Source organism: Perognathus longimembris, chromosome 10, assembly GCF_023159225.1.
Source record: "Perognathus longimembris pacificus isolate PPM17 chromosome 10, ASM2315922v1, whole genome shotgun sequence".
Taxonomy (NCBI): Eukaryota; Metazoa; Chordata; class Mammalia; order Rodentia; family Heteromyidae; genus Perognathus; species Perognathus longimembris.
The window spans coordinates 72,324,192-72,347,068 of record NC_063170.1 but is presented as its reverse complement, the minus strand read 5'-3'; the positions used below and the strand labels follow the sequence as shown (position 1 = coordinate 72,347,068).

Sequence of the window (22,877 nt, the reverse complement as noted above, 5' to 3'; positions counted from 1 at the left end):
AGCGCTTCCCGGGGCCCCTTCCGGGGCCGCCCGCTCCCCCCCTCCCCAGCCCGCGCCCGCTCGGCGCCGCGCGCCCCCGGCCCCGCCCGACCTCGGGGCGCGGCGGCGCGGGGCCCGGCGGGCGGGCGGGCGGGCGGGCGCGGCGGGGCGCGGGCCGGGCCGGCCGACCTCGGGCCGGGGGCCGCCCGGAGTGGGGGCGAGGTGCTCCGGCCCCTCCGGGGTCCCAGCCACGTGGGCGGCGGCCGCCCGCGCGCCCCGGGCCCCCAGGCCCTTCCGAGCCCGGGGCCCCCGCCTCCGGACCGGTCCGCGAGCCCCGCTCCCGGGGCCCCCGCTCACGCGGCGCGGGGCCGGGCGCGGCCGCGGCCTCCCCCGTGCAAACGCGCAGCGCCTGGCTTGGCGTGGCGAGCCCGCGCCCGGGGCCGGGCGGTCCTCCCCCCCCCCCCCCCCCGGCACCAGGCCGGGGCCCGGGCCGCTCCGAGGCCCCCGCCTGCGGGCTCCACTATCGGGGTCAGCACCGGCGCCCACGGCTCTCCCAAGAAACTTTTCCTCAGGGGGGCCGAGACCCGGCGCGAGGAGTGCAGACACCCCAAGAGCCCTAGAGGAGGGGTGCAGAGCGGAGTCTCCTGAGGCCAGGATGGGGCTCCCGGTGAGGGAGCCGTGTGCGGGCAGCCGGGGCCACGGAGGTCCCGCGGCGCCTCCGCCTCGGCAGCGCCCACCCCCAGCCCCGCAGCTCCTCCCGCCTGCAGACCCGAGCAGTTCCCGGAGAACACTGAGCTCTCTGGGGGAAAGGGCACGGGGCCAGGCAAGCCCTTTGCAGGTGAGTTGGGCATGCGCCGTGGGGGGCAGTGGGTCCCCACAACGACCTGAAGAGAGAAGAGATTGCAGCCCAAGGCATCACAGACCAATGCATTTGAACAGAAGAAACTACTGGAAGCAGGCGCGGGGGAGGGGGCGGCGAAGTGACGGCGGCACCAGAAATAAACCGGGGAGCCGTTTCTTCTTGCGGAGGTGGCTGGGGGGCTCCAGGCTGAGCCTCTTATCACTTGAGCCGTGGCTGTCCCCGTGGCTGTTTTGGTTTCTTTCTTGCTGGGGCTGGCTGTGAACCGAGGTCCTTGCCTCTCAGCCTCCTGAATAAATGGGATGAGCCACCAGCTCCTGGTTCCCAAGACCCCTTCAAAGCCCCTCTGGAGTAAGAGATGACAGCGGTTCCTGCTTGTGTACCAGGCTCCAGCATTGCCCTAAGCGCTGTCCCTGCATAAGCAACTCCCAATTTAAACCGACCGTTAGCAATTAACACAGCCCTCCCTGACCCCTCGCACTGCCCCATAAAAACCCTGGAACCCCTGCTGCCCAGGGGCCCAGAATTTTGTGAGTGTGAACCTGACTGGGTCCATCAGTGTAAAATAAAGCTGAGTTCCATTTCTCCAAGAGTCGCTTGTTTCTTCCATATCTCAACCTTTTTGTTGTTGTTGTTCTGTTGGATGGGGCTTGAGCTCTGGGCCTGGGTGTTGTCCGCCAGGTTTGCAGCTCAAAGCTAGCCCTTGAGCTACAGTGCCACTTTGGTTTTCTGGTGGCTAATTGGAGATAAGAGTCTCACAGACTTTCGTGGGCTGGCTTTGAACGGTGAACCTCAGATCTCAGCCTTCCGGGGGGTTAGGATTACAGGCCCGAGCCACCAGCACCCAGCACATTTTGACCACTTACCCAGAGACATGGAAGCCATCAGAACTTCCTGAGGGAGGTTTTGAAAAGTTCCATGCTGCTGCATCCCTGTGGCCCACCCCAGAATCCCAGCTACTCAAGAGCGGAGATCTGAGGATGTTAGTCAGAAGCCAGCCCCTGGAAGGAAAGTCAGTTTATCTGTTGTTCACGTGGAGCTGTTGTTCAAGTGGTAGAGTGCTAGCCTTGAGCAGAAAAGTTCAGGGACAGTGCCAAGGCCCTGAGTTGAAGCCCCAGCCAGGATTGGCGCGAGCGCACGCGCGCACGCACACACACACACACACACACACACCCATGGAACCATGCCTGCAAGGTGGCCCTGAAAGAGAAAGTGCCTTTCAGAGTTGTCTGCTCAGCTTGAGCAGACAATTCTGAAAATGCATGGAGGGTGTAGAGCCCAAGAGAGGCAGTGATGTCGACTCGGGGCACAGTGCCCACCTCGGCCTGGCTCTCTTCTGGTGCTCCCTCGTCCGTGCATGAGTAGGGTCCAGGGTCCAGGAAGGCTCTAGAGAGGCTTTTGGAGCTGGAAGGGACTTGGGGGTCTTATCTCATTGAACAGATAGGCAAAGAGGCCTGGGAGGCGGTGGGGCCAGAGGCTCTGCTAAACCAGACACTTGGGTTGGGGAATCCTGCCAGCCTTCAGAGACAACTCACAAACGCATACTCCTGGGGTGCCTCTCTCCCATGATCCCACAAAGGAAGCCGTAGGTGGGGGTTCCCAAGTAGCCAATTAAAAAAAAAAAAAAGCCAAGTAGGAAAAATGGAACATTGGGAAGTAAGCAGCCCTCCAGTGGGCTGGGGAGCCTGTCCCCTTGGCTGCACAGTCCAGGGGGGCTGGCTGTGTTGTTGGTGTCTGCCTGCTGTTCCTAGGTGAGTCCTGGGGCTTTGGACTGCACTGTGCATCTCTGTGCCAATCTGCAGCACCTCCAGCAGCACCCGTCGCTTTCCCCGTGGACTCCCTGCCTTCGCCAGCTGCAGTCCCAGCCAGCAGGGCAGTTTTCATCCTTTTCCCCCCAACTCTTACCCAGCCTGCTGGTTTGGTTGGTTCCCCCCTTTACCTACCCACCCTGACCACCACCTTCTCCCCCTCCCTGCTCTCCAATTTCTCTGTGCAGACGCTCTCAGGACTCTAGTGGCTACTCATCAGGCTTAGGGTGCCCTTGGCCCTGCCAAGGCTTGGTTCTCAGCTCTAACCAGACTCAGCCAGTCACACTAGCTAGCATCAGGGCCTTGCACCTCAGTCTCGGGCTAAGGTGCCTCCCGGCTTTATTTCCTGCACAGCACCTATCTGCATCCCACACTACTTAGGGACTGTGAGCTCTTACTTTCCTTGAGATGGTCTTGCTATTTTGCCCAAACAAACTGTTGTCATTCAATTCAAGGCTGGTGCTCTTCAAACAACTCTCTGAAGAGTGCAGGGCACCCAGGTGGATAGAATGCCAGGCTGAACCCCCGGTGAGACCCATGGGCCCTCCCCAGGGCTGGAGCAAGGGGTCTGGAGTTTAAGTGGCCTTCTGCCTTTGCATCTGAGCAGAGGAGAGTCTGCCACAGAATCCAGGATCCACAGGGAATGAAGACTCAGATTGGCTGGCGGAGCCCGCATACACCGTAGAACCAGGCTCTAGTGCTGGGATTCCAAACCCTTGGGTCTGGAGTGCTGTGGGCCTCAATGTTGGTGAAGGGGCCTTACCAGAAACGGCAGCGCTTGGGGACTGGGCTGGAGCCTGGAGGCACAGTGCCCGGTGGCTGGGGTGGGGGCGGGGGTGGAAGGCTGAGAGGGAGGGCGAAGGACACAAATTTGAGATTAAAATGTGGGTAGGGGGGTCACTAAGGTTTTCAGCATTTTAGGGGAGACAAAGGAAAATCAGACAGGGAGAGGGGAGGCTGCCTTTAATATGCAAACGAGGGCATTGTCTGAGGCTGGGGGCTCTGAGTTCTCAGAGGCTGAGCTGGTAAACCTCTGTCTGTGGGGGTCCCTGGCTAGGTGCAGGGAGGGGCTCTGGCGTTTCCTGGGCTGTCCCCAGCCCCCTGGGGAAAACTTGATAGAGGCGACCCCCAGGATTGGGTTTGCAGCACCTCTCCAGCACAGGGCTGTGGTCCCAGAGGGCCTTCCTTGACTTGGGATCTGGGTCTGTCACCCTGATCTTGCCCAAGCTGCTGGGGAGGGGGGCTCACCCCTCGCCTCACTGTGGGCATGTCCCCCCCATCTTCCCTGATGGCATAAGGCACGATGAACACGATGGGCCCTCCCTGGCTGATCAGGGCAGCCCACCACCTTGCCTCGGAGAGCACCAAGCTACTCCAAGGGGAAAAGCACTTGGGGCAGCAGCTGGGGCTCATGCCCACCCCTCGCCCACCCCAGTGGCGAGCTCTTCCCGCAGGTGCCTCCTGTGCAGAGGAAGGGCTTCTGTGGGTGGCCCTCCCTCTCTCCTGCCCACGGAGGACTCAGGATTTTTCTCTTCACCTTGGTGTTGGGTGCCCCTTACAACTCTGCGGCTTGAAAGAAGGGGCCGGGTTGCTGGGCCCCTTCCAGGCAGACTTCCTTGTGTTCCTCCTTCCTGGCACCAGTCCACTTCTGCAGCACTGCAGAAGCAGCTTCCACCACCCCACCCCACCCCCGCGCCATTTTCCTGCTCCAGCTCTGCAGCCAGTGGGACCTGGAGTGGTGGTCTGGGAGGGCCCCCCTCAGCGAGGGGAAACCCAAGTCCTAAAGCCCGGCCAATCCTAGCCTGGGTAGGAACAGCAGCAGTGAGGGGAAGGGGCTGCTGCAGGGCAGCAGAGCTGACAGCCCAGCCTGCCCCTCTTTCTGCCCAGGTCTAGTGGAGGTTTCCTGTTGGTTTGGGGACAAGTCTCCCAAGCCTCAGTTGCCCTGGCCTGAGCCCCAGCACAGCCCTCCACCTGCCTCCCAGCCTGCCCCTCCTGCTATGGGAGGGGCTTGCCCCAGGCACTGGGTCAAACCAGGGAGACTTTTCCAGGGCCCATCTTTTGGTTTTGGCCAGTCCTAGGCCTTGAACTCTGGACCTGAGCACTGTCCTTGAGCTTCTTTTCCTCAAGGCTAGCACTCTGCCACTTGAGCCACAGTGCCCCTTCTGGCTTTTTCTGTGTATGTGGTATTGAGGAACTGAACCCAGGGCTTCATACATACGAGGCAAGCACTCTACCACCAAGCCACATTCCTATCCCAAGGTCTCACTTTTTATTTACTGTTAATATCTGTTCCCCTGCCCTGAGATTTTTTTTTCTTTTTACCAGTCCTGGGCTTGAACTCAGGGCCTGAGCACTGTCCCTGGCTTCTTTTTGCTCAAGGCTAGCACTCTGCCACTTGAGCCACAGCGCCACTTCTGGCTGTTTTCTATCTATGTGGTGCTGAGGAATTGAACCCAGGGTTTCATGCATACGAGGCAAGCACTCTACCACTAGGCCATATTCCCAGCCCCTAGATTTTTTTTTTTTTTTGGTCTGTCCTGGGGCTTGAACTCAGGGCCTGGGCGCTGTCTGAGCTCTTTTGCTCAAGGCTAGTGGTCTACCACTTTGAGCCACAATGCCACTTCCAGTTTTCTGGTGGTTATTTGGAGATAGGAATCTCATGGACTTTCTTGCTGGGCTGGCCTTGAAGTGCAACCCTCAGATCTCAGCCTCCTGAGTAGCCTGCATGAGCCACCAGCACCCAGCCTTCTTAATTTCTTGAAAATTTACATTAAAGAGGATGTACAGAGGAATTACAATTTCCTGAGTCAGGTAGTGAGTACATTTCCTTTCATACAGTGTCTTCCTTTTCCTCACTTCCAGTTGCCCTGAGATCTTGTCTACCTTTTGAAACATCAAGTGATGAAATTGTCCTAGCTTACCTATCTTGGGTTTATATTTACAAGAGGGGACAGTAAAACCCTTGACAACCCAGCTCCAGATGGCTGTAGCCTTCTGATGTGCTCCTTTACTGGGCTTGGGCCAGGGTGCTCGTGAGAGGTGGCCCTTGGGAGGTGGTCCAGCGGAGGTGCTCTTAGAGCCTGTTTTGTCCTCTTCCCAAACAGGAGGTGGGGCCTGGGTATATCCCAAATCTAACTCGGAGTTAGGCGCTTTTGCCTTGCCAGTCTCCTGTTGCTGTCCAGTTGGCAGGCAATCCCTGCCTGAGTGGGTCACAGGATGCAGGGAGCGAGAAGCCCACCATGGGATCAGGCCATCCACTTCTGAGAGACAACAGGGAGGACCAAGTGCTGCTCCCATGGCCAAGGTACATTCTGGTCCTAACCCTTGTCTCTGTGGAAGACTGGGAAGCCCTTTTTGTTGTTGGTAGTAGTGAGGCTTAGACTTAGGGCCTGGGCCCAGTTCTTGAGCTCTTTTGCCCAGGGCTAGCACTGTATCACTTTAAGCCACAGTGTCCATTCGGTTTAATGGTGGTTAATTGGAGATAAGTCTCAGAGACTTTGCTACCTGGGCTGGATTTGAACTGCGACCCTCAGATCTCAGCCTTTTGAGTAGCTAAGAGTATAGGCGTGAGCCACTGGCACCTGACCTCTTTTTTTTTTTTTTTTAATAGCAGTAAGGATTTTTAGTGTGTGAAAACAAGATCATAACAAAGGCAAGAAGCTTTTCTAATTTACACTGAAGGAGGCTGCACTACAGGAGGCCAGCTCCCAATGTAAACAACACTTTTTTTTTTTTTTTTTTTTTTTGGCCAGTCCTGGGCCTTGGACTCAGGGCCTGAGTACTGTCCCTGGCTTCTTCCCGCTCAAGGCTAGCACTCTGCCACTTGAGCCACAGCGCCGCTTCTGGCCGTTTTCTGTATATGTGGTGCTGGGGAATCGAACCTAGGGCCTCGTGTATCCGAGGCAGGCACTCTTGCCACTAGGCTATATCCCCAGCCCTAAACAACACTTTTTAAAACAAAAACCAGTCAAGCAGCCCAGTGATCCAAACAAAAGAACATACGCACAATATGAATAAAGGTGAGAGGCTCATTTTGATAGAAAATGCCTTCATTTCTGAAAAATAGGAATCCTTCCATCTTCCCCACCTCTCAAAAAAAAAGTTTCAGGCCCTAACTTAGACAAAGAAGTCAAAATGAAGAAATACTTCACACAAACCTCATATTTATAAACCAGCTGTGGGCCTGGGAATGTGGCTTAGCGGTAGAGTGCTTACATAGCATGCACGAAGCCCTGGGTTCCTCAGTATACTCCACATAAAGAGCAAAGACCAGAAGTGGCTCAAGTGCTAGAGTGCTAGCCTTGAGCAAAAACAAGATCAAGGACAATGCCCTGGCCCTGAGTTCAATCCCAGGAGTGGCAAAAAAAAATCACATTTTGAGGCTAGGAAAGTGGCTTAGTGGTAGAGTGCTTGCTGAGCATGCATGAAGCCCTGGGTTCAATTCCTTAGCGTCACATTAAACAAAAACATCTGAAGTGGTGCTGTGGCTCAAGTGGTAGAGTGCTAGCCTTGAGCAGAAAGCTCAGGGACAGTGCCCAGGCCGTGATCCAAGCCCCAGGACTGGCAAAAGAAGAAAGAAAAAATTGTTTAGCATCTAGTGGCTGGGGTGCAAGCTCTATGCTACAGGGCGCGTCCAGTGTGCACAAAGCCCTGGGTTTGATTCATGACACCACTACTGTTTTTTAAAAAAAAGTTGAACATCTATGTATCAATGCCACATCAGTAGCCTTATTCCCCTTTGAAAGTTTTCAGCCAAGCTGGTGTTAAATCAACTACACTTTGAGGTGCAAGAAATTATAGCTGAGAGCAGCATTTGTCTGTGATATACAAGTGTTCTTTCGATTGCGTTGCCCTGAGAGAGGCAGGAGGCATGAGGAATTGGCTGCAGCACAAACTGACCTTTTAGGCAACCAGAAACAAGACATCTCTAGTTTTAGCCTAGAGAGTGGGGTCCTTGCCAAGTCTGACTGCTACCTGCCCAGGTCACCAAACATTATCAAGCAGGCCTTTGTCCCCGTGACTGACAAGGCTCCAGCACATGTCATGTGGCCTTGAGGGCCAGGGCTGACCGACCTGGGCTCCTCTGTGCCATGGCTTGTGAGTACTCATGTTGACCTAAGTCTCAGGAGTAGGTAAATACTTGTCTAGTAAGCAAGGGTCAAAGTTCTTGTCAAAGGGGTATTCAGGAAGTATAGTTTCCAGACTCAGGATTCAGTGGAGCAGTCCCTGAACATTTTACATCAGCACTGAAAGCATGTATCCTCTCCGTCATCCTAGTTCTTCATGGGTTTTGTGGAGAAGGTGGCCATTTTTAACTCTTGCAAGCAGTATTGGAACGAAGTTGCTGATCCATTTTTACCATTTCTCCAAGGAAGCTTTTGAAACTATAGACATTGCGTCATTTTCTCTTGAATTCAACCTACCTCTAGAAGCTAAAATCCCAAACCCTGCACTGAGTAACACTGCATCAAAGGTGATGACAGAAAGGAAGGTGATGACAGAAAGGAGTATGAGTCCATAGCTGACCTTGGAAACCCAACCTTCATACCTGCTGGACAATGGCCACACCTGGCCAGAAGAAATACCATGGACATCCCTCGAATCCTGTGTCTTCAAGGCACTTGGAAAGCCTCCACGACTGTCGATCACGCATCCAGCTTGACAGCACTGCCACTCTTCAGTACAGCTGCAATTATGCTGTGTCTCAATTGGTCAACACCACAATAATACAGCTTACTATGCGTTCATGGACCACAGTAGACCCTCAAGCAATGGAGGATCTGTTACCTGGTACTGTGGCTCCTAAAATCCTCTGGCAGAAAGAAGGTCCAGAAACCTGTCTTTAATCACCAATTAAGCAGGGCACCAGTGGCTCACACCTGTAATCCTAGTTACTCAGGAGGCTGAGTTGTGGTTCAAAGCCAGCCAGGGAAGGAAAGTCTGTGAGACTCTTATCACCAAGTAACCACCAAAGAACCAGAAGTGGCACTGTGGCTCAAGTGGTAGAGCACTAGCCTTGAGCTGAAGAGCTCAGGGAAAGCACCCAGACCCAGTATTCAAGCCCCACCACTGACAAGAAATAAAACATTTTTTAAATCCAGATTATTTATGTGGACTGAACTCACTGCCTTGTGGTCCCCTCCCACCTCAGTCGAGGGCATAACTAAGCATGAAAGCTGGCAGACCTCTGCACAGACTTTTTTTTTTTTTTGTTGGTCCTGGGGCTTGAACTCAGGGCCTTAACTCTGTCCCTAAGCCTCTTTGTGCTCAAGGGAGTGCTCTACCATGTGAGCCACAGTGTCACTGCTGGCATTTTCTGAGCAGTTACTTCATTGGAGATAAGAATCTCTTTGACTTTCCTGCCCAGGCTGGCTTCAAACTGTGATCCTTAGATCTCAGCCTCCACTGTAGCTAAGATTACAGGCATGACTGTCTTGTATTTTGGTTTTGAGATAGTAGTGCCTTGCTTACTTTGCCAAGAGCTACCTGTGAACTTGTGATACTCCTGACTCCATCCACCTACCTCCCTAGAGTCTGGGAGAATAGCAAGGCCAAGGCTCTAAATTCAATCAACAGTATTTTTCACACCCCCAACAACAACATCAGAACAAGATGGAGACTGAGCTGGAGACCCAACTGTTGAATACTGAACTCACCTCCTCGATTCAGAGGGCTACCACAGAGATCTGCCTCCCCTCAAAGGCAGGCACTTACAAAAAAATATGCATATTAAGGTGTGCAGGCTGGTTACCATTTCATAAGTCAGGTAATGAGTGTATATGTGGGGTTTTTGTTGTTGTTGTTTTTGCCAGTCCTGGGGCTTGAACTCAGGGCCTAAGCATTGTCCCTGGCTTCTTTTAGCTCAAAGTTAGTACTCTATCACTTGAGCCACAGCACCACTTCTGGCTTTTGTTGTTGTTGCCAGTCCTGGGGCTTGAACTCAGGGCCTGAGCACTGTCCCTGGCTCCTTTTTGCTCAAGGCTAGCACTCTGCCACTTGAGCCACAGCGCCACTTCTGGCAGTTTTCTGTTTATGTGGTGCTAGGGAATTGAACCCAGGGATATGAGGCAAGCACTCTTGCCACTAGGCCATATCCCCAGACCCACTTCTGGCTTTTTTAAAATATATGTGGTGCTAAGGAATCGAACCCAGGACTTCATGTATAGGAGGCAAGCACTCTTACCACTAGGCCATATCCCCAGCCCATGAGTATATTTCTTTTGGACAGTGTCACCCTTCACTTTCCTCCATTTCTCCCCTCCCATTCCTGTCCACAAGTTGCATAGTTCCTTTTTCTCACAGTGTATACTGAATACCATGATTGCATTTATCCACTCTTCTTCCCTTTTCCCCAACTTAAACAAAACAAAAAAAAAACCTCAAAAGCAAAAAACCACCAACACCAACAAAAACTTATATTCTGGGTGGGAATGTGGCTTAGTGGTAGAGTGCTTGCCTAGGATGCATGAAGCCTTGGGTTCGATTCCTCAGTACCACATAAATAGAAAAAGCCCGAAGTGTCACTGTGGCTCAAGTGGCAGAGTGCTAGCCTTGAGCAAAAAGAAGCCAGGGACAGTGCTCAGGCATCAAGTTCCAGCAAAAACAAAACCCCCAAAACTTACATTTCCATTTCCTGAAATTTGTTTCAATAGATAGCATTTTCATAGGAATTCATAGGAATTATGCCTTTGAGTTCCTCCTGTAAGAATATTCTCCTTAAGTCTCACTGTTGGAATGCCTACTGTCCTATATAACTTTATCATGTCTCAGTCTATTTAGATCTAGCTCCCACATGAGAGAAAACATACACTGCTTTGATTGGTTCCAGGTCCATCCATTTCCCTGCAAATGACATATACTGTTCTAATAGATAAGTAAAATCGCTGGGATGTAGCTCAGTGGCAAAGCGCTTGCCTAGCAAGTGCAACGTCCTGGGTTCGATCCCCAGTACCAAAAAAGAAAACACAAAAAAAAATACAGTTAAAAAAAAACAGATAAGTAAAATCCCATTGTGGGGCTGGGAATGTGGGTTAGTGGTAGAGTGCTTGCCTAGCATGCATGAAGCTCTGGGTTCAATTCCTCAGTACCATATAAAAAGCTGGAAGTGGCACTGTGGCTCAAGTGGTAGAGTGCTAGCCTTGAGCAAAAGAAGCTCAGGGACAGTGCCCAGGCCCTGAGTTCAAGCCCTAGGACTGAGGGGGGAAAATTCCATTGTATGCATGTATACCACCCTACCCCCACCCCAAGTCCTGGGGCTTTGAACTCTGGACTTGGGCACTGTCCCTGAGCTTCTTTTGCTCAAGGCTAGCACTCTACCACTTGAGCCACAGTGCCACTTCCAGCTTTTTCTATTTATATGGTACTGAGGAATTGAACCCAGAGCTTCATGCATGCTAGGCAAGCAATCTACCAGGCTAGCATACCACTTTCTGGCTTTTTCTAAATAGTTTATTGGAGACAAGAGTCTCACAGACTTTCCTGCCTCAGCAGGCTTTAAACCATGATCCTCAGATCTCAGCTTCCTGAGTAGCTAAGATTATAGGTGTGAGCCACCAGTGCCTGGCTATACCATATATATCAATTAATGTAAAACAGTACATAGACAACATCACAATTGATGCAGAAAAGCCTTTTACCAAGTTCAAAAATTTATGATAAAACCTCTGATGAAACCAGTAACAGAAAAAAAAGTATCTCAATGAAGTTATATATATATATATATATATTATATATATATATGTATGTGGCTGTATATGGATGTATGACAAACCTATAATGAACATACTGCGGGAAAACTAAAATAATTTTCCCCAGTCAGGAAATGAGACAAGGGTGTTCATTCTCTCCACTCTTTATCAATATGATACTAGAACTTCTAGCCAGAGCAATAAGGCAGGAAAAAGAAAGGAAAGGGATTCAAATAGAGGAAGAAATCAAATTATCCTTATATGCAGATTCTGTGCTTAACATACCCTTACAGACTCTGCCAAAAAGGTGGTACCACCTTCAATCACACAGGATATAAAAACTTTCTATATGCCAACAATGAACAAGCTGAGAAATTAGAAAAGTAATTTCATTCATGATAGCCTCAAAAGTAATAAAAATATACAGGGATTAACTTAAGGAAGACATTTGTGAAAACTAAAAACCTAGGATTTGAAAAGATACACCAGAAGATGGAAGGACTTCCTGCTGGTTTGGTTGTGCGCCTGTGCACTTGTGTGCACACGCATGCCTTCTAGTACATACAGGGGCTTAAACTCAGGGTCTCACACTCCTTTTTTTTTTTTTGCCAGTCCTGGGGCTTGAACTCAGGGCCTGAGCACTGTCCCTGGCTTCTTTTTGCTCAAGGCTAGCTAGCACTCTTACCACTTGAGCCACAGCACTACTTACAGCCTTTTGTGTAGGTCCCAGACTTGAACTCAAGGTTAGAGCTCTACTATTTGAGCCTCAGCTCCACTTTCCACTTCCAGTTGTTTGCTGGTTAATTGGAGAGAACAGTCTCTTGGACTTTCCTGTCCAAGCTAGCTCTGAGTGGCACTCCTTGGACCCTCAGCCTCTGTGAGCCACTGGAGTCTGGCTCCACTGATACTTTTATAGAACTACTTCTAGGTGACACCTCTTTGGATTTGCTTTGTAACTTTTTTTTTCTTTTTTTGGTGCCAGTACTGGGGCTTGAATTCAGAGCCTTGAACTTATTTTCCTTCCCTCCTTCTCTTTCTGGGTCTTAAATTCAGAGCCTTATGCTCACATGGCTTTTTCACTCAAGGCTAGGACAGTGCTCTAACACATGAGTCACAGCTCTACGTTTATCATCTCTAGCTTATATGTGTTGAAAGAAACCCCCTGGTTCCCAATCTTCCTTCTGTGAAAAGTTACAGGAGAGGAACTTTATTGATTTTAGCAACTAAAATCTTTTTTTTTTCTCTCACACTCACAGATATAGGTCTGTATCTGTGGAAAAGACACAGCCCATGGGTTACTGGCCATGGTGAGCATTACTCTGAGGGGGACCCACACATGTGTCACCAGCCATGGAGAACATTACTGAGGCAACTATGCCTTTTCCATTCAAGGATCAACCACCCACTATACTGAGATTGCAAAAACAACAAAGGCAGGTCCTATAGGGTAGAGGGGAGCAGGGAGAAGCTATTCTACCCTAGGAGCACTGGCTGTGGGCAGTCAACATCTCTTTGGAGCCAATCATCTGCAGGAAGAACAAGAAAACAAGACACAGGGCCAAGGAAGCTGTTTTTTGTTCTTGTTAAATTTTATTGGCATCACGTTCATCTCTTTACAGAAGAACTTGGCCCACACCCTGGAACACAGACCTCTGGAGAAGGGGCGTGCTCCCTCAAGCCAGTCAGATGCAGGCAGGTCCTCGGGAGGGAGCCAGGCTGCCAGGGCTCAGCAGAAGGGGCAGGTGACTGATGCGGGGCCACAGTGGGAGCCAGGGGTAGAGGAGAAGGTCTGCTAACCTAGGACACCACAGTCCTGAAAGGAGCGCCTTCTAGAACAAAGGTAAACTCAGGGCTCGCTTTTCCTTGGAGAGAAGGATGTTCATCTAATGGAAGTTCTCAAATGTGGAGCAGTAGGGGAAAGGGGGAAATAAGAATCTTGATTTCTGAAATCCATTGCACATACAACTGTATTATGCAAATCAACCTTTTGGAAAATTCAGACAGAAGGGAACTGTTTAGTTCAGTTTTCCCTCTGGAGAGATGAAAAGCTTTTTGGCTCTTAAGTCTTTGATAAAAGGCGCACATGATTCTCAAGTCTATTGTACAGAATACTGCCACTAGCTGGGTTTCCAAATGCTGCATCTCTAACACTCTGTAATCCAGGCAGGGTCCAACCCTCCACCTTGCATGCCTGCAGTACAGGGCTTGAAACACATGATCCAAGAATTCCTCACACTAATTTATAATTTTTAATTGGTTGCATATATTAACATGTACTATAAGATTCTTTTCTAAGAAGCATTACATAATAAATGGATACTGTAAAAAGATCTGATTAGTTAAAAGTAACAAGCATTAACAGATACATACAAAACTCAGTCTGATCAGACTGGGTGTAAGCCTGCAATGAAGCATGGGCACCAGCCTTCCCAAGGGAACCTTCAGCAGGGAGGGTGGGGTCAGGGATAACAAGACTGTTTAAAAAAAAAAAAAACCCAGATAACTAATTAGACAGACTCACTGTAAACAGTTCTCTCTTTTTTCCAATGGATAAAAAGAATGCGCTTTCAATGTGACTGAACTAGACGGGTCTGCAGCCACACACAGGGTGGGCAAATGGCCCAGGAGCCCTCGCAGGCCTGGGCTGCAGTTTTCTTGTGGTGTGTGAGTGTGTGTGTGTGTGTCCGTGCACACCTGCATGTGCGTGCGCACGTGCACACATACATGTACCATGTGTTGTGTGCATGTGTGTATGGATGGGGAACAACTGTGTTTGGTGGGATTTCTTTTGGCAGCTGGATGTAAGAGATCACTTTCTGTTTTGTTTACAGGAGGGAGGGCTTGTGTTTGAAGGCCTGTGTGTGTTCTTGGTTTGTGAAGGACTCTGTGCTCTGTGCTCACTGCCCCTTCAGCAACTGCAGCTCTCTGCGGAGGCCTTGGCCCGGTCGTTCTTGTCCAGTTTGATGGGTTCAGGAAATTCATTGTACAGCTCCACCTCTGTCTCCTAGACAGAGACAAAGAAAGGCTAGTGACTCAGGGACAGGGACACACGAGTGACCTGTGGCCCTTTCTGACCAGCAGCGGCAAACCTTTGCCCAGGCGCAGCAGGGAGATGAGACACAGTGTGACCATCCTGGGCTTGCAAAAGACTGCTTTGTGAAGACAGACTCAGGCAAAAGGAACCACCGTCGACCAGAGCATGACCAGTGACCTGAAGTCCATGTCCAGCTTATAAATGTTCATGTATGGTTGGCCCATAGAGTTGCCAATATTTAAAAAAATACACTTGCTGGGCATCAGTGGCTCATGCCTGTAATCCTACCCAGGAGGCTGAGAACTGAGGATTCAAAGCCCGTGAGACTCCTATCTCCAGTTAACCACCAAAAAGCCAGAAGTGGAGCTATGGCTCAAGTGGTAGAGTGCTAGCCTTAAGCAAAAGAAGCAGCAGCTCACAGACAGCGTGCCCAAGCCGAGTGCTAGCCTCAAGACCAGCACAAAAACCAAAACAAGTTTGCCATAGTCTGGATTCTTGACTTCTCTCATAAACCAGGCCAACCCTGGACAGAGTTCTATAAGGTGATGGCAGCAGCACTGCCTCTGGCCCTCTTGGTTCCAGCCTGCCCTGTCCTTCATGGACTGACAGCCTCTTTCTTTTCCTTCCTAAGATGTGGGAGAGGGTTTTCTCCCAAATGCTGCAAGCTCAGGAGCAGAGCTGTGGTGATCACTTCCTGTGTAGACCTGGGGGGGGGGGGTGGTCCTGGTCCCCATAGGGAGCAGGGCTGCACTTCTGGGTGTGGCAGTATCATGTGCATTATCAGGGAACACTGGATGCCGTGCCAGCTGCCACCCGCAGCCTTGGAGACAAGTAGGGACTGTTTCTATTCATTTAAAGCTCTCTAGGGCTGGGTGAAGCTCAGTGATAGGGTACTTGCCAAACGGCCCTGGGTTCCACCCCCAGCACCATGAATAAAACAAAAAATGCTCTCTAAAATACTGTTTATAACAACCATAAAAATAGACCTATGGGAATGCATATTTAAGGAAAATAAAAGTTTTACTGGGGCATACTTCATAAATTGTGCAACTGTGATTTTAGTGTGTTTACAACTACCACCACCCTAATTCTGGAACATCCATCATTCCAAAAAGAAACCCTGTGCTCATTTGTAGCCACTGCCTCCCTGCCCCCCAGCTGCGGTCACTCCAGTTTCACCTCAGTAGTTTTGGAGGTGGGCTCCCCCAGTGCTAGGACTGCAGCCAGAATCTCCTGCTTGTTAAGCAAGTGCTCTGCCTCCCACCTGCACTCCAGCCCAAAGGTTTCCTCACTTAGCCTCCCGACAGCAACATTCACCAGTGCTTCATTCCTCCTTATGGCTGTCATGTAGGCACAACTACTGGCTGTGGGCAGTCATAAATAGCAACATTTTACATTCCCACCCCTACCTAGGAATACCCATCCTTTCTAGGCAAGGATCTGATAACTTATAAAATCTTATTGAAGGGCATAGAACCTAAATAGTAGCGAGTATGGGCAGACAGCTGTTCCCTCAAAGTCCCTTTGTTGAGGCCCCTGACCACCAGGATCCTTGTGTTTGGAGTAGCCATGGGTGAATGAGGCCATCTGGTGGGACCTGGTTCCGTGGGGTCAGTGATGCCCCAGGCAGCTGCTGGCACTGTCCCTCTCCACACACAGGTCAGGCCTGATGACCACAGAGCAAGAAGACAGTAGTCTGTACAACCAGGACAAAAGGGCCCTCACCAGAAACCCGGTGTGCCTGCATCTTCACTCTGGACTCCAAAGGTCTGGGGTGCAAGCCACCCTGGCCGTAGGGTGTACTGGGTGCCCTATACAGACAAGAGCACCTCCCACAGAGACTAACAGGGCTGCAGCCTGGGCAGAGCAAGGAAGACTGCAGAAACACAACACATTTTTCAATAAAGTAGAAAAGAAACAAAACAAAATACAAGACAGCTAAAAAAGAAATACCAGGCAAGAAAAAGACACAAAACAGAATAATGAAGTTGTACACAGATGACTTCTACCTGTAATCCTAGCCACTCAGGAGGATGAGATGTGGAGGATGGATCATGGGTCACCGTCAGCCCAGGCATAAAGGCTGGAGAAACTGTCTCCAAAGTAGCCAAAGGCCAGGCTACAGGTGTGGCTTAAGAGGCAGAGGACCAGCAGGCCCTAAGTCTACACTTCAGTATTGGAAAACAAAAACAACTACCCACAAACAATAAGTAGAACTATGCCTTGTCTGGAGCCAGACCCAAAGACTTTTTTCCCTTTTGAGATGGTACTGGGGTTTGAGCGCATGGCCTCATACTTGTTAGGCTGGGGCTCTACCACTTGAGCCACACCTCCAGCTCTAAAGCCTTTCAAATCAAGGTGTGTCCGGAAGGACACTACCATCACTAGGAGAAACGAAGAGGACTGTAAATGCATCCCAATGCCTGAAAACATTAGGCCACAGAAGTAGGATGGGGAAGATGGTTTATTACATATGTTAGTATTGAAAACAACTGGCTATTTGAAAGGAATAAAAAAGTATGTCCTGCTTTCTGGCTAACCCAGAGTAAATTCTAGCTGGATTATAGACCTGATTTCTTTCTTTCTTTTTTTTTTTTTTGTGAAAGTGTCTCCTTTGTAGTTCTGTTTTGATTTCTCTCAGACACACTCTTAATATAGCACAGGCTGGCCTGAAACTTAGACCATTATCTGTGGCTAGGATAGTACCTGACACAAGATATAAACAAGAGTTGGGAACAGAGGAAAACTTAACTTCAATTCACCAGGACTTTGTGAGAATTTTCAAGTACTCTGTGTGGATAGTCAAGCAGAGAAGATCCAAACAGCCAAGCCAGGAAGAGAGCTAGAGTAGAACAGTGGTCAGAAAGGCGGCAGCTGGCATGCCCAGAGCCTGGCATGATGTCAGCAGTTATGGACACCCACTGCTTGCTGGTGGGGAGGTGGGAAAACAAAACCCTCACACTGCTAGTTGGAAAAGTGATCTGGTGCCATCTCTTACTGATGAAACGTATTTCAGTCTAACCAGCTCAGACCTCAGAAGACCCCAACACAAGCAGGAATGCAAAGCAGCAGCAGGGACAGCAAGGATCAGTGTTCCTAAGTGATTGCATAAACCTAAAAAAGCCTAAGAGGCTTCTAATCCCAGTGCAAGCGTGGGTAAGGGAGAGTAGGGCCAAGGCCCAAGTCTGTCCTGTAGTCAGCACACATTTACGCTTCCCACAGAGATTTTTCTGGCATTTGGGAGCAACCTTTACTGTGCAGGCCTGTCTCCGTCACTTTGTGTGGCTCCCTCCTGTTTCAAGGGTCTCTCACCCACACAGCCAGACATCTTGTTCTCCTGAAACCAGTGCCTCTGACCAGCCCGGTGTCCTGGTCACAGCTTGACCTTTATAGCTACCACTCATGTTCTCTGCAGCCCCACACCTGCCTGTATCAGGTGGGATGATGCCCAATGACCTGCTGTCACCTGCTCCAACCACGTCCTGCCTTCCTGTGCCATACCAGGTGGGAGGTCACCTGCTCCAATCCCGTCCCGCCCTTCCTGTTACACACAGAGGTCACTTCTTCACGCAGGAGCTTTGGGCTCAAGGCAGTTGTTTTGGGTTTTACCTCATTTGTCTTAACATGTATGTCCTACCTCATAAACACCCTAAAAAGCAGCTTGGGAAGGTGAGGGAATAGGAGCTCAGGAGTGATTTTTTAAAACTAGGTCTAATGACAGTGCAATTTGGTAAAGGGATTCCTGATCTACTGGCATGAAAAGAAAGAACAAGCCCAGGCCTTAAAGAAGGATGGCCTTAGCCTATGTTTTCCCCATTCTAAGTCTTTAGATGACTCACAAGAGTAGATCTTCTGGGACTTAGGCAAAGCATGCCTTTGACTTCCCAGATAAACACGTTACAAGGCAAGATCATAGATAGGCAAGGACAGTAGGATTGGGTCAGTACCAGGTCATCATCACCAGAGGGCGCCAGACAGCTGTGGAAACCTGGAGACCTACCTGTTTAAGTGCATTCCTTGCGATTGTCTGGAACGCCTGCTCCACATTGATGGCCTCCTTGGCACTGGTCTCGAAATAAGGAATGTTGTTTTTGCTGTAGCACCAGGCCTGTGCCCTCTTTGTGGCCACCTGTAAGAGGAAGCAGGGCACATGTGCACTAACACAAGCAGTGTCAGCCTGTAGGTACACAGGCAAGAACAGACCTGGGAATGAGGATGGTGGGGAAACCATGGGGATCTGCCAAGATTGTTACACTGGCTACAGGGGTCACAGATGGTACCAAACTCAAAGCTTGGGCAGCCTGTGCTAATGACCTTAGCTGTGTTCACATGAAGTTTATAAAGGGCCTAAAGCCAGTCCAACTATAATCCTAGCTTATTAAGAGGTTAAGATCTGAGGATCAGGGGCTGGGGATATGGCCTAGTGGCAAGAGTGCTTGCCTCCTATACATGAGGCCCTGGGTTCAATTCCCCAGCACCACATATACAAAAAATGGCCAGAAGTGGCGCTGTGGCTCAAGTGGCAGAGTGCTAGCCTTGAGCAAAAAGAAGCCAGGGACAGTGCTCAGGCCCTGAGTCCAAGTCCCAGGACTGGCCAAAAAAAAAAAAAGATACTTCAAAGCCAGTCTGGGCAGGGAAATCTTTGAGACTCTCATCTCTAATTAACTATGAAAAAGCCCAAAGTGGAGCAGTGGCTCAAGTGGTAGAACACTAGCTTTGAGCAGAAAAACTAAGGGACAGGGCCCAGGCCCCAAGTTCCCAGTTCCTGAGTTCAAGCCCCAGGACTGGCACCAAAAAGAAAGAAAGCCAGTCCAGGAAGAGCTGTCTCTTAAACACTCTTGCCAGTTCAGTCGTGGGCACCTGGGCTGCGCACTCAAGGGACACACTGTTTCACAGCTTTCACTCATCCTCATTCCCTCCCCATGTGAGCCCATTTCAGCCAAGAGACGAGTCTTAGGAAGGAGAAAATGCAGGGATTGGTGGGCAGAAATAAACAGCTATAATTAGTCAAAGAATATGTTTCCAACGGAAATTCTTTTTGAAAATACACAAAAGCAATTTTATTCAAAACCCACTGCAGACTTCTACACCATGTGGAAATCTGTGCAGGCCACTAAGAATGAAAATCCAACTCCATATTTCAGAGCACAAAAGACTCAAAGAGCATCAACAGCCAGCAGCAGCCAGCCAGCAGCCACACTGCTGGTGGGGGGCAGCTAAGGGACTGAAGCAAGCCAGCTTTGTCAGACCCTCAAAGGGTTGAGCTGGGATGCGGTACTCTGTCACCACAACTTTCCACCTTGGCTAGTAGAGAATCTTTCAAACACCCAAGGAACTGAAGGGCTGAGTGCCTGTGACAACTCCCATCACCTCTGGCACTTACTTGTCTGTTTTCGAGGTCAATCTTGTTTCCCAACACAACAAAGGGGAAGTTTTCAGGATCCCGGGGACTGGCCTGGATGAGAAACTCATCTCTCCAGCTGTCAAGGGTCTTGAATGTGTTAGGGGCAGTCACATCAAACACCAGAACACAGCAGTCTGCACCTCTATAGAAGGCTACACCAAGAGACTGGAACCGTTCCTGACCGGCTGTGTCCCAGATCTGCAGGAAATTTAAAAAAAAATAAAAATCTGCAACTCAGGGGAAGCTCAACAGAGCCACAGGGGTGTGCGCTAGGGGAGGGCCTGTGACAGGGACACTGCACCGTGGGGCACCTGCAACACAAGTAGCTTCAGAATTCAGGAGGCAGACTTCCACAGCATAGCAGCAGCACCCTAAACAGTCCTAACAAGCACAGCTGAGTGTCTGAGAGTGTGACAGGGAGTCTGATCTCTACAGTGCTAGAAAGTCTTTATATAAAACTGTCCTAAGTGGACTGAGAATGTGGCTTAGTGGTAGAATGATTGCCTAGCATGCATGAAGCCCTGGGTTCCATTCCTCAGCACCACATAAACAGAAAAGGCTGGTGCTGTGACTCGAGTGGCGGAGTACTAGCCTTGAGCAAAAAGAAGTGCCCAGGCCCTGAGCTCAAACCCAAGGACAGCAAAACAAAAACAAAAAACTGTCCTAGACATCTACATGGGTAGATATGCAGTTAATACTTATGTACCCTGCAAATTTTCTAGGAATTTTAGTTTGTTTCTAAGACACCATTTTGCTATGTAGCTTAGGCTGGCCTAGAACTTGGGTTCTTCCTGCCTCCGCTTTCCCAGTTCTAAGATTAGAAGTATGGCCACCACACACAGCCTTTCGAGGGGAAATAGAAATAAAAAGCCGTGAATATTCACTGAATTATACATTTATGTCTATGCATGTCAATAAAGTGAAGTTTAATAAAAAAGTTCAGCATCATGCCTGTAATTCTAGCTAGTCAGAGGCTGAGATCTAAGGATTATGGTTTTTGAAGCCAGCCTGGACAGCAATGTCTTTGAGATTCTTATCTTCAATTAATCATCAAAAAGCTGGAAGTGGAATCTTGGCTTAAGGGGTAGAATGCTACTATTGAATAAAAAAGCTCAGAGACAGTGCCCAGGCCCTGAGTTCAAGACCCAGGACCAGAACCAAACAACAACAAACCCTCCACTACAAAACAAACTAAGCACCCTGACAGAAGTGGAAAGCAAAAGGAGACTACCACACAGGTCCTACTGACCAACACAAATTGTTGAGTAGTTCTTTTGGATAATGCTGGAGACTTAAAGTTCCATGCACGTTAAGTACACATTCTCCCATAAGCTAAACCCCTAGGCATGATGTGACAAATACCACACTGACAAAAACAAAAATATCTAGGTAGGCATTGTTGCTAAAATTTGTAATCTTAGCTAGCTGGGGAGGTGAAAGTGGAGCCTTAAAGCTCAAGGCCAGCCCAGGCAAAAAGGAATTTTGAACTCTATCTCAACTGATGGCCAGCACAATGGTGCCCGCCTGTTACCCCACTTATAGGCAGCACAATGCCTTGGTGCAGTGGTGTGTCTCTGTCCCCCAGAGACACGAAGAAGTACAAGTAGGAGGACTGGAAATTAAAGCTCCTGAGTCACCACCTCAAAATAACCAATGCAGGCTGGGGGCTCATGCCTGTAAATCCTAGCCACTCAGGAAGCTAAGATCTAAGGATCGTGGTTCAAAGCCAGCCTGGGGAGGAAAATACACAAGACTCTTATCCCCAATTAACCACCAAAATCTGGAAATTGAGCCATGGCTCAAGGTGACAGAGATCTAGCTTTGGGCATAAAAGTTCAAGGACAGCACCCAGGCCCAGACACATGACCAGCACACATACACACATACTCAATGCAAAAGGGACTAGGTACTTGGTTCAAATGGTAGAGTGCTTATCTGTCTAGAATGAATGCTCTTATAACATGCTTGATGCCCTGGGCTTAATTCTTTGTACCTTGGGAAAAAAGAAAGTCTAGTTATACTTCATTTTCGAAGACTTTTTTTCCCCCTGGTTGTAGGGCTTGAACTCTGGACCTCGGTGCTGTCCCTGAGCTCTTCAGCTCAAGGCTAGTGCTCTACCACTTGAGCCACAGTGCCACTTCCAATTTTCTGATGGTTAATTGGAGATAAGAGTCTCACAGACTTTTCTGCCTGAGCTGACTTTGAACCGCAATCCTCAGATCGCAGCCTCCTGAGTAGCTAGGATTACAGGCCTGACCCACCAGCTCCTGGCCTAATTCCACAGAAATTTAGTACTCTTTATCCTGAAATTCAAATTTAGGGCTGGGGATGTCACCAGTAGTGGAGTGTGTTTAGCATGTATGAGGCCCTGGATTTCATCCCTAGCATGACACACATACAAGAGCTTAATTTAAACTGTGTCTTCCCTTAAAGGAATGGAGGAATGGGTGAGTGCAATAGAGTAGTTAGGCTGACTGGGACACACTGCACATGTGTAAAAATGCCACAGTGAAACCCTCCTTGTACAAGTTATGTATGCAAATAAACAAGAAAAATCTGGGTGTCCTGAATTGCATCTGGTAATCCCATCTGCAGGATAGCTATATTCATTCATTACCCATGAGTGTGACAGTAGAGTCTGAGCAACAGAGAGGGCTATGGTCAGGCAAGCTAACAAGGCAAGGCCAGCGCAGGCTTCAAAGGCTTACCTGCATGGTGACTAGCCTGTCATCCACCATCACCTCCTTGGTCAGAAAGTCTGCTCCTATTGTAGCTTTGTACTGGTTACTGAACTTCTTGTTCACATATTGGTTCATGAGCGATGTCTTACCCACACTGAAATTGGAGAAAGCCCACAAGTTTAAGTCAAACAGGAAGGGACTAAAATCGACTCTGAAGCTGGGCATCCATGGCTCACGCATATAATCCTAGCTAATCAGGAGGCTGAGATCTAAGGATCACTGCTCAAAGCCAGCTCAGGCAAGAAAGCCTGTGAGACTCCATCTCTAATGAATCACCAGAAAACTGGAGGTGGCTCTGGATTCCAAGTGGTAGAACACTAGCCTTGAGCAAAAGAGTTCAGTTCAGGATCAGGGCCCAGGCCCTG

The 22,877-nt window shown here is 49.7% G+C and overlaps 1 protein-coding gene across 1 annotated transcript in view; it reads right to left on the bottom strand.

Annotated features, from left to right (window-relative positions):
- Positions 1–12,899: 12,899 nt before the first annotated feature.
- The window catches only part of Rab7a (RAB7A, member RAS oncogene family), a 36,316-nt gene continuing 26,338 nt past the window's right edge, over positions 12,900–22,877 (bottom strand). The window contains exons 3-6 of the mRNA XM_048356373.1: positions 22,480–22,606; positions 19,751–19,969; positions 18,368–18,496; positions 12,900–14,337 (exon numbers count right to left, since the gene is read on the bottom strand). Of these exons, the coding sequence (XP_048212330.1) occupies positions 14,242–14,337; positions 18,368–18,496; positions 19,751–19,969; positions 22,480–22,606 (571 nt within the window). The 3' untranslated portion in view covers positions 12,900–14,241. The remainder of the gene's footprint in view (positions 14,338–18,367; positions 18,497–19,750; positions 19,970–22,479; positions 22,607–22,877) is intronic.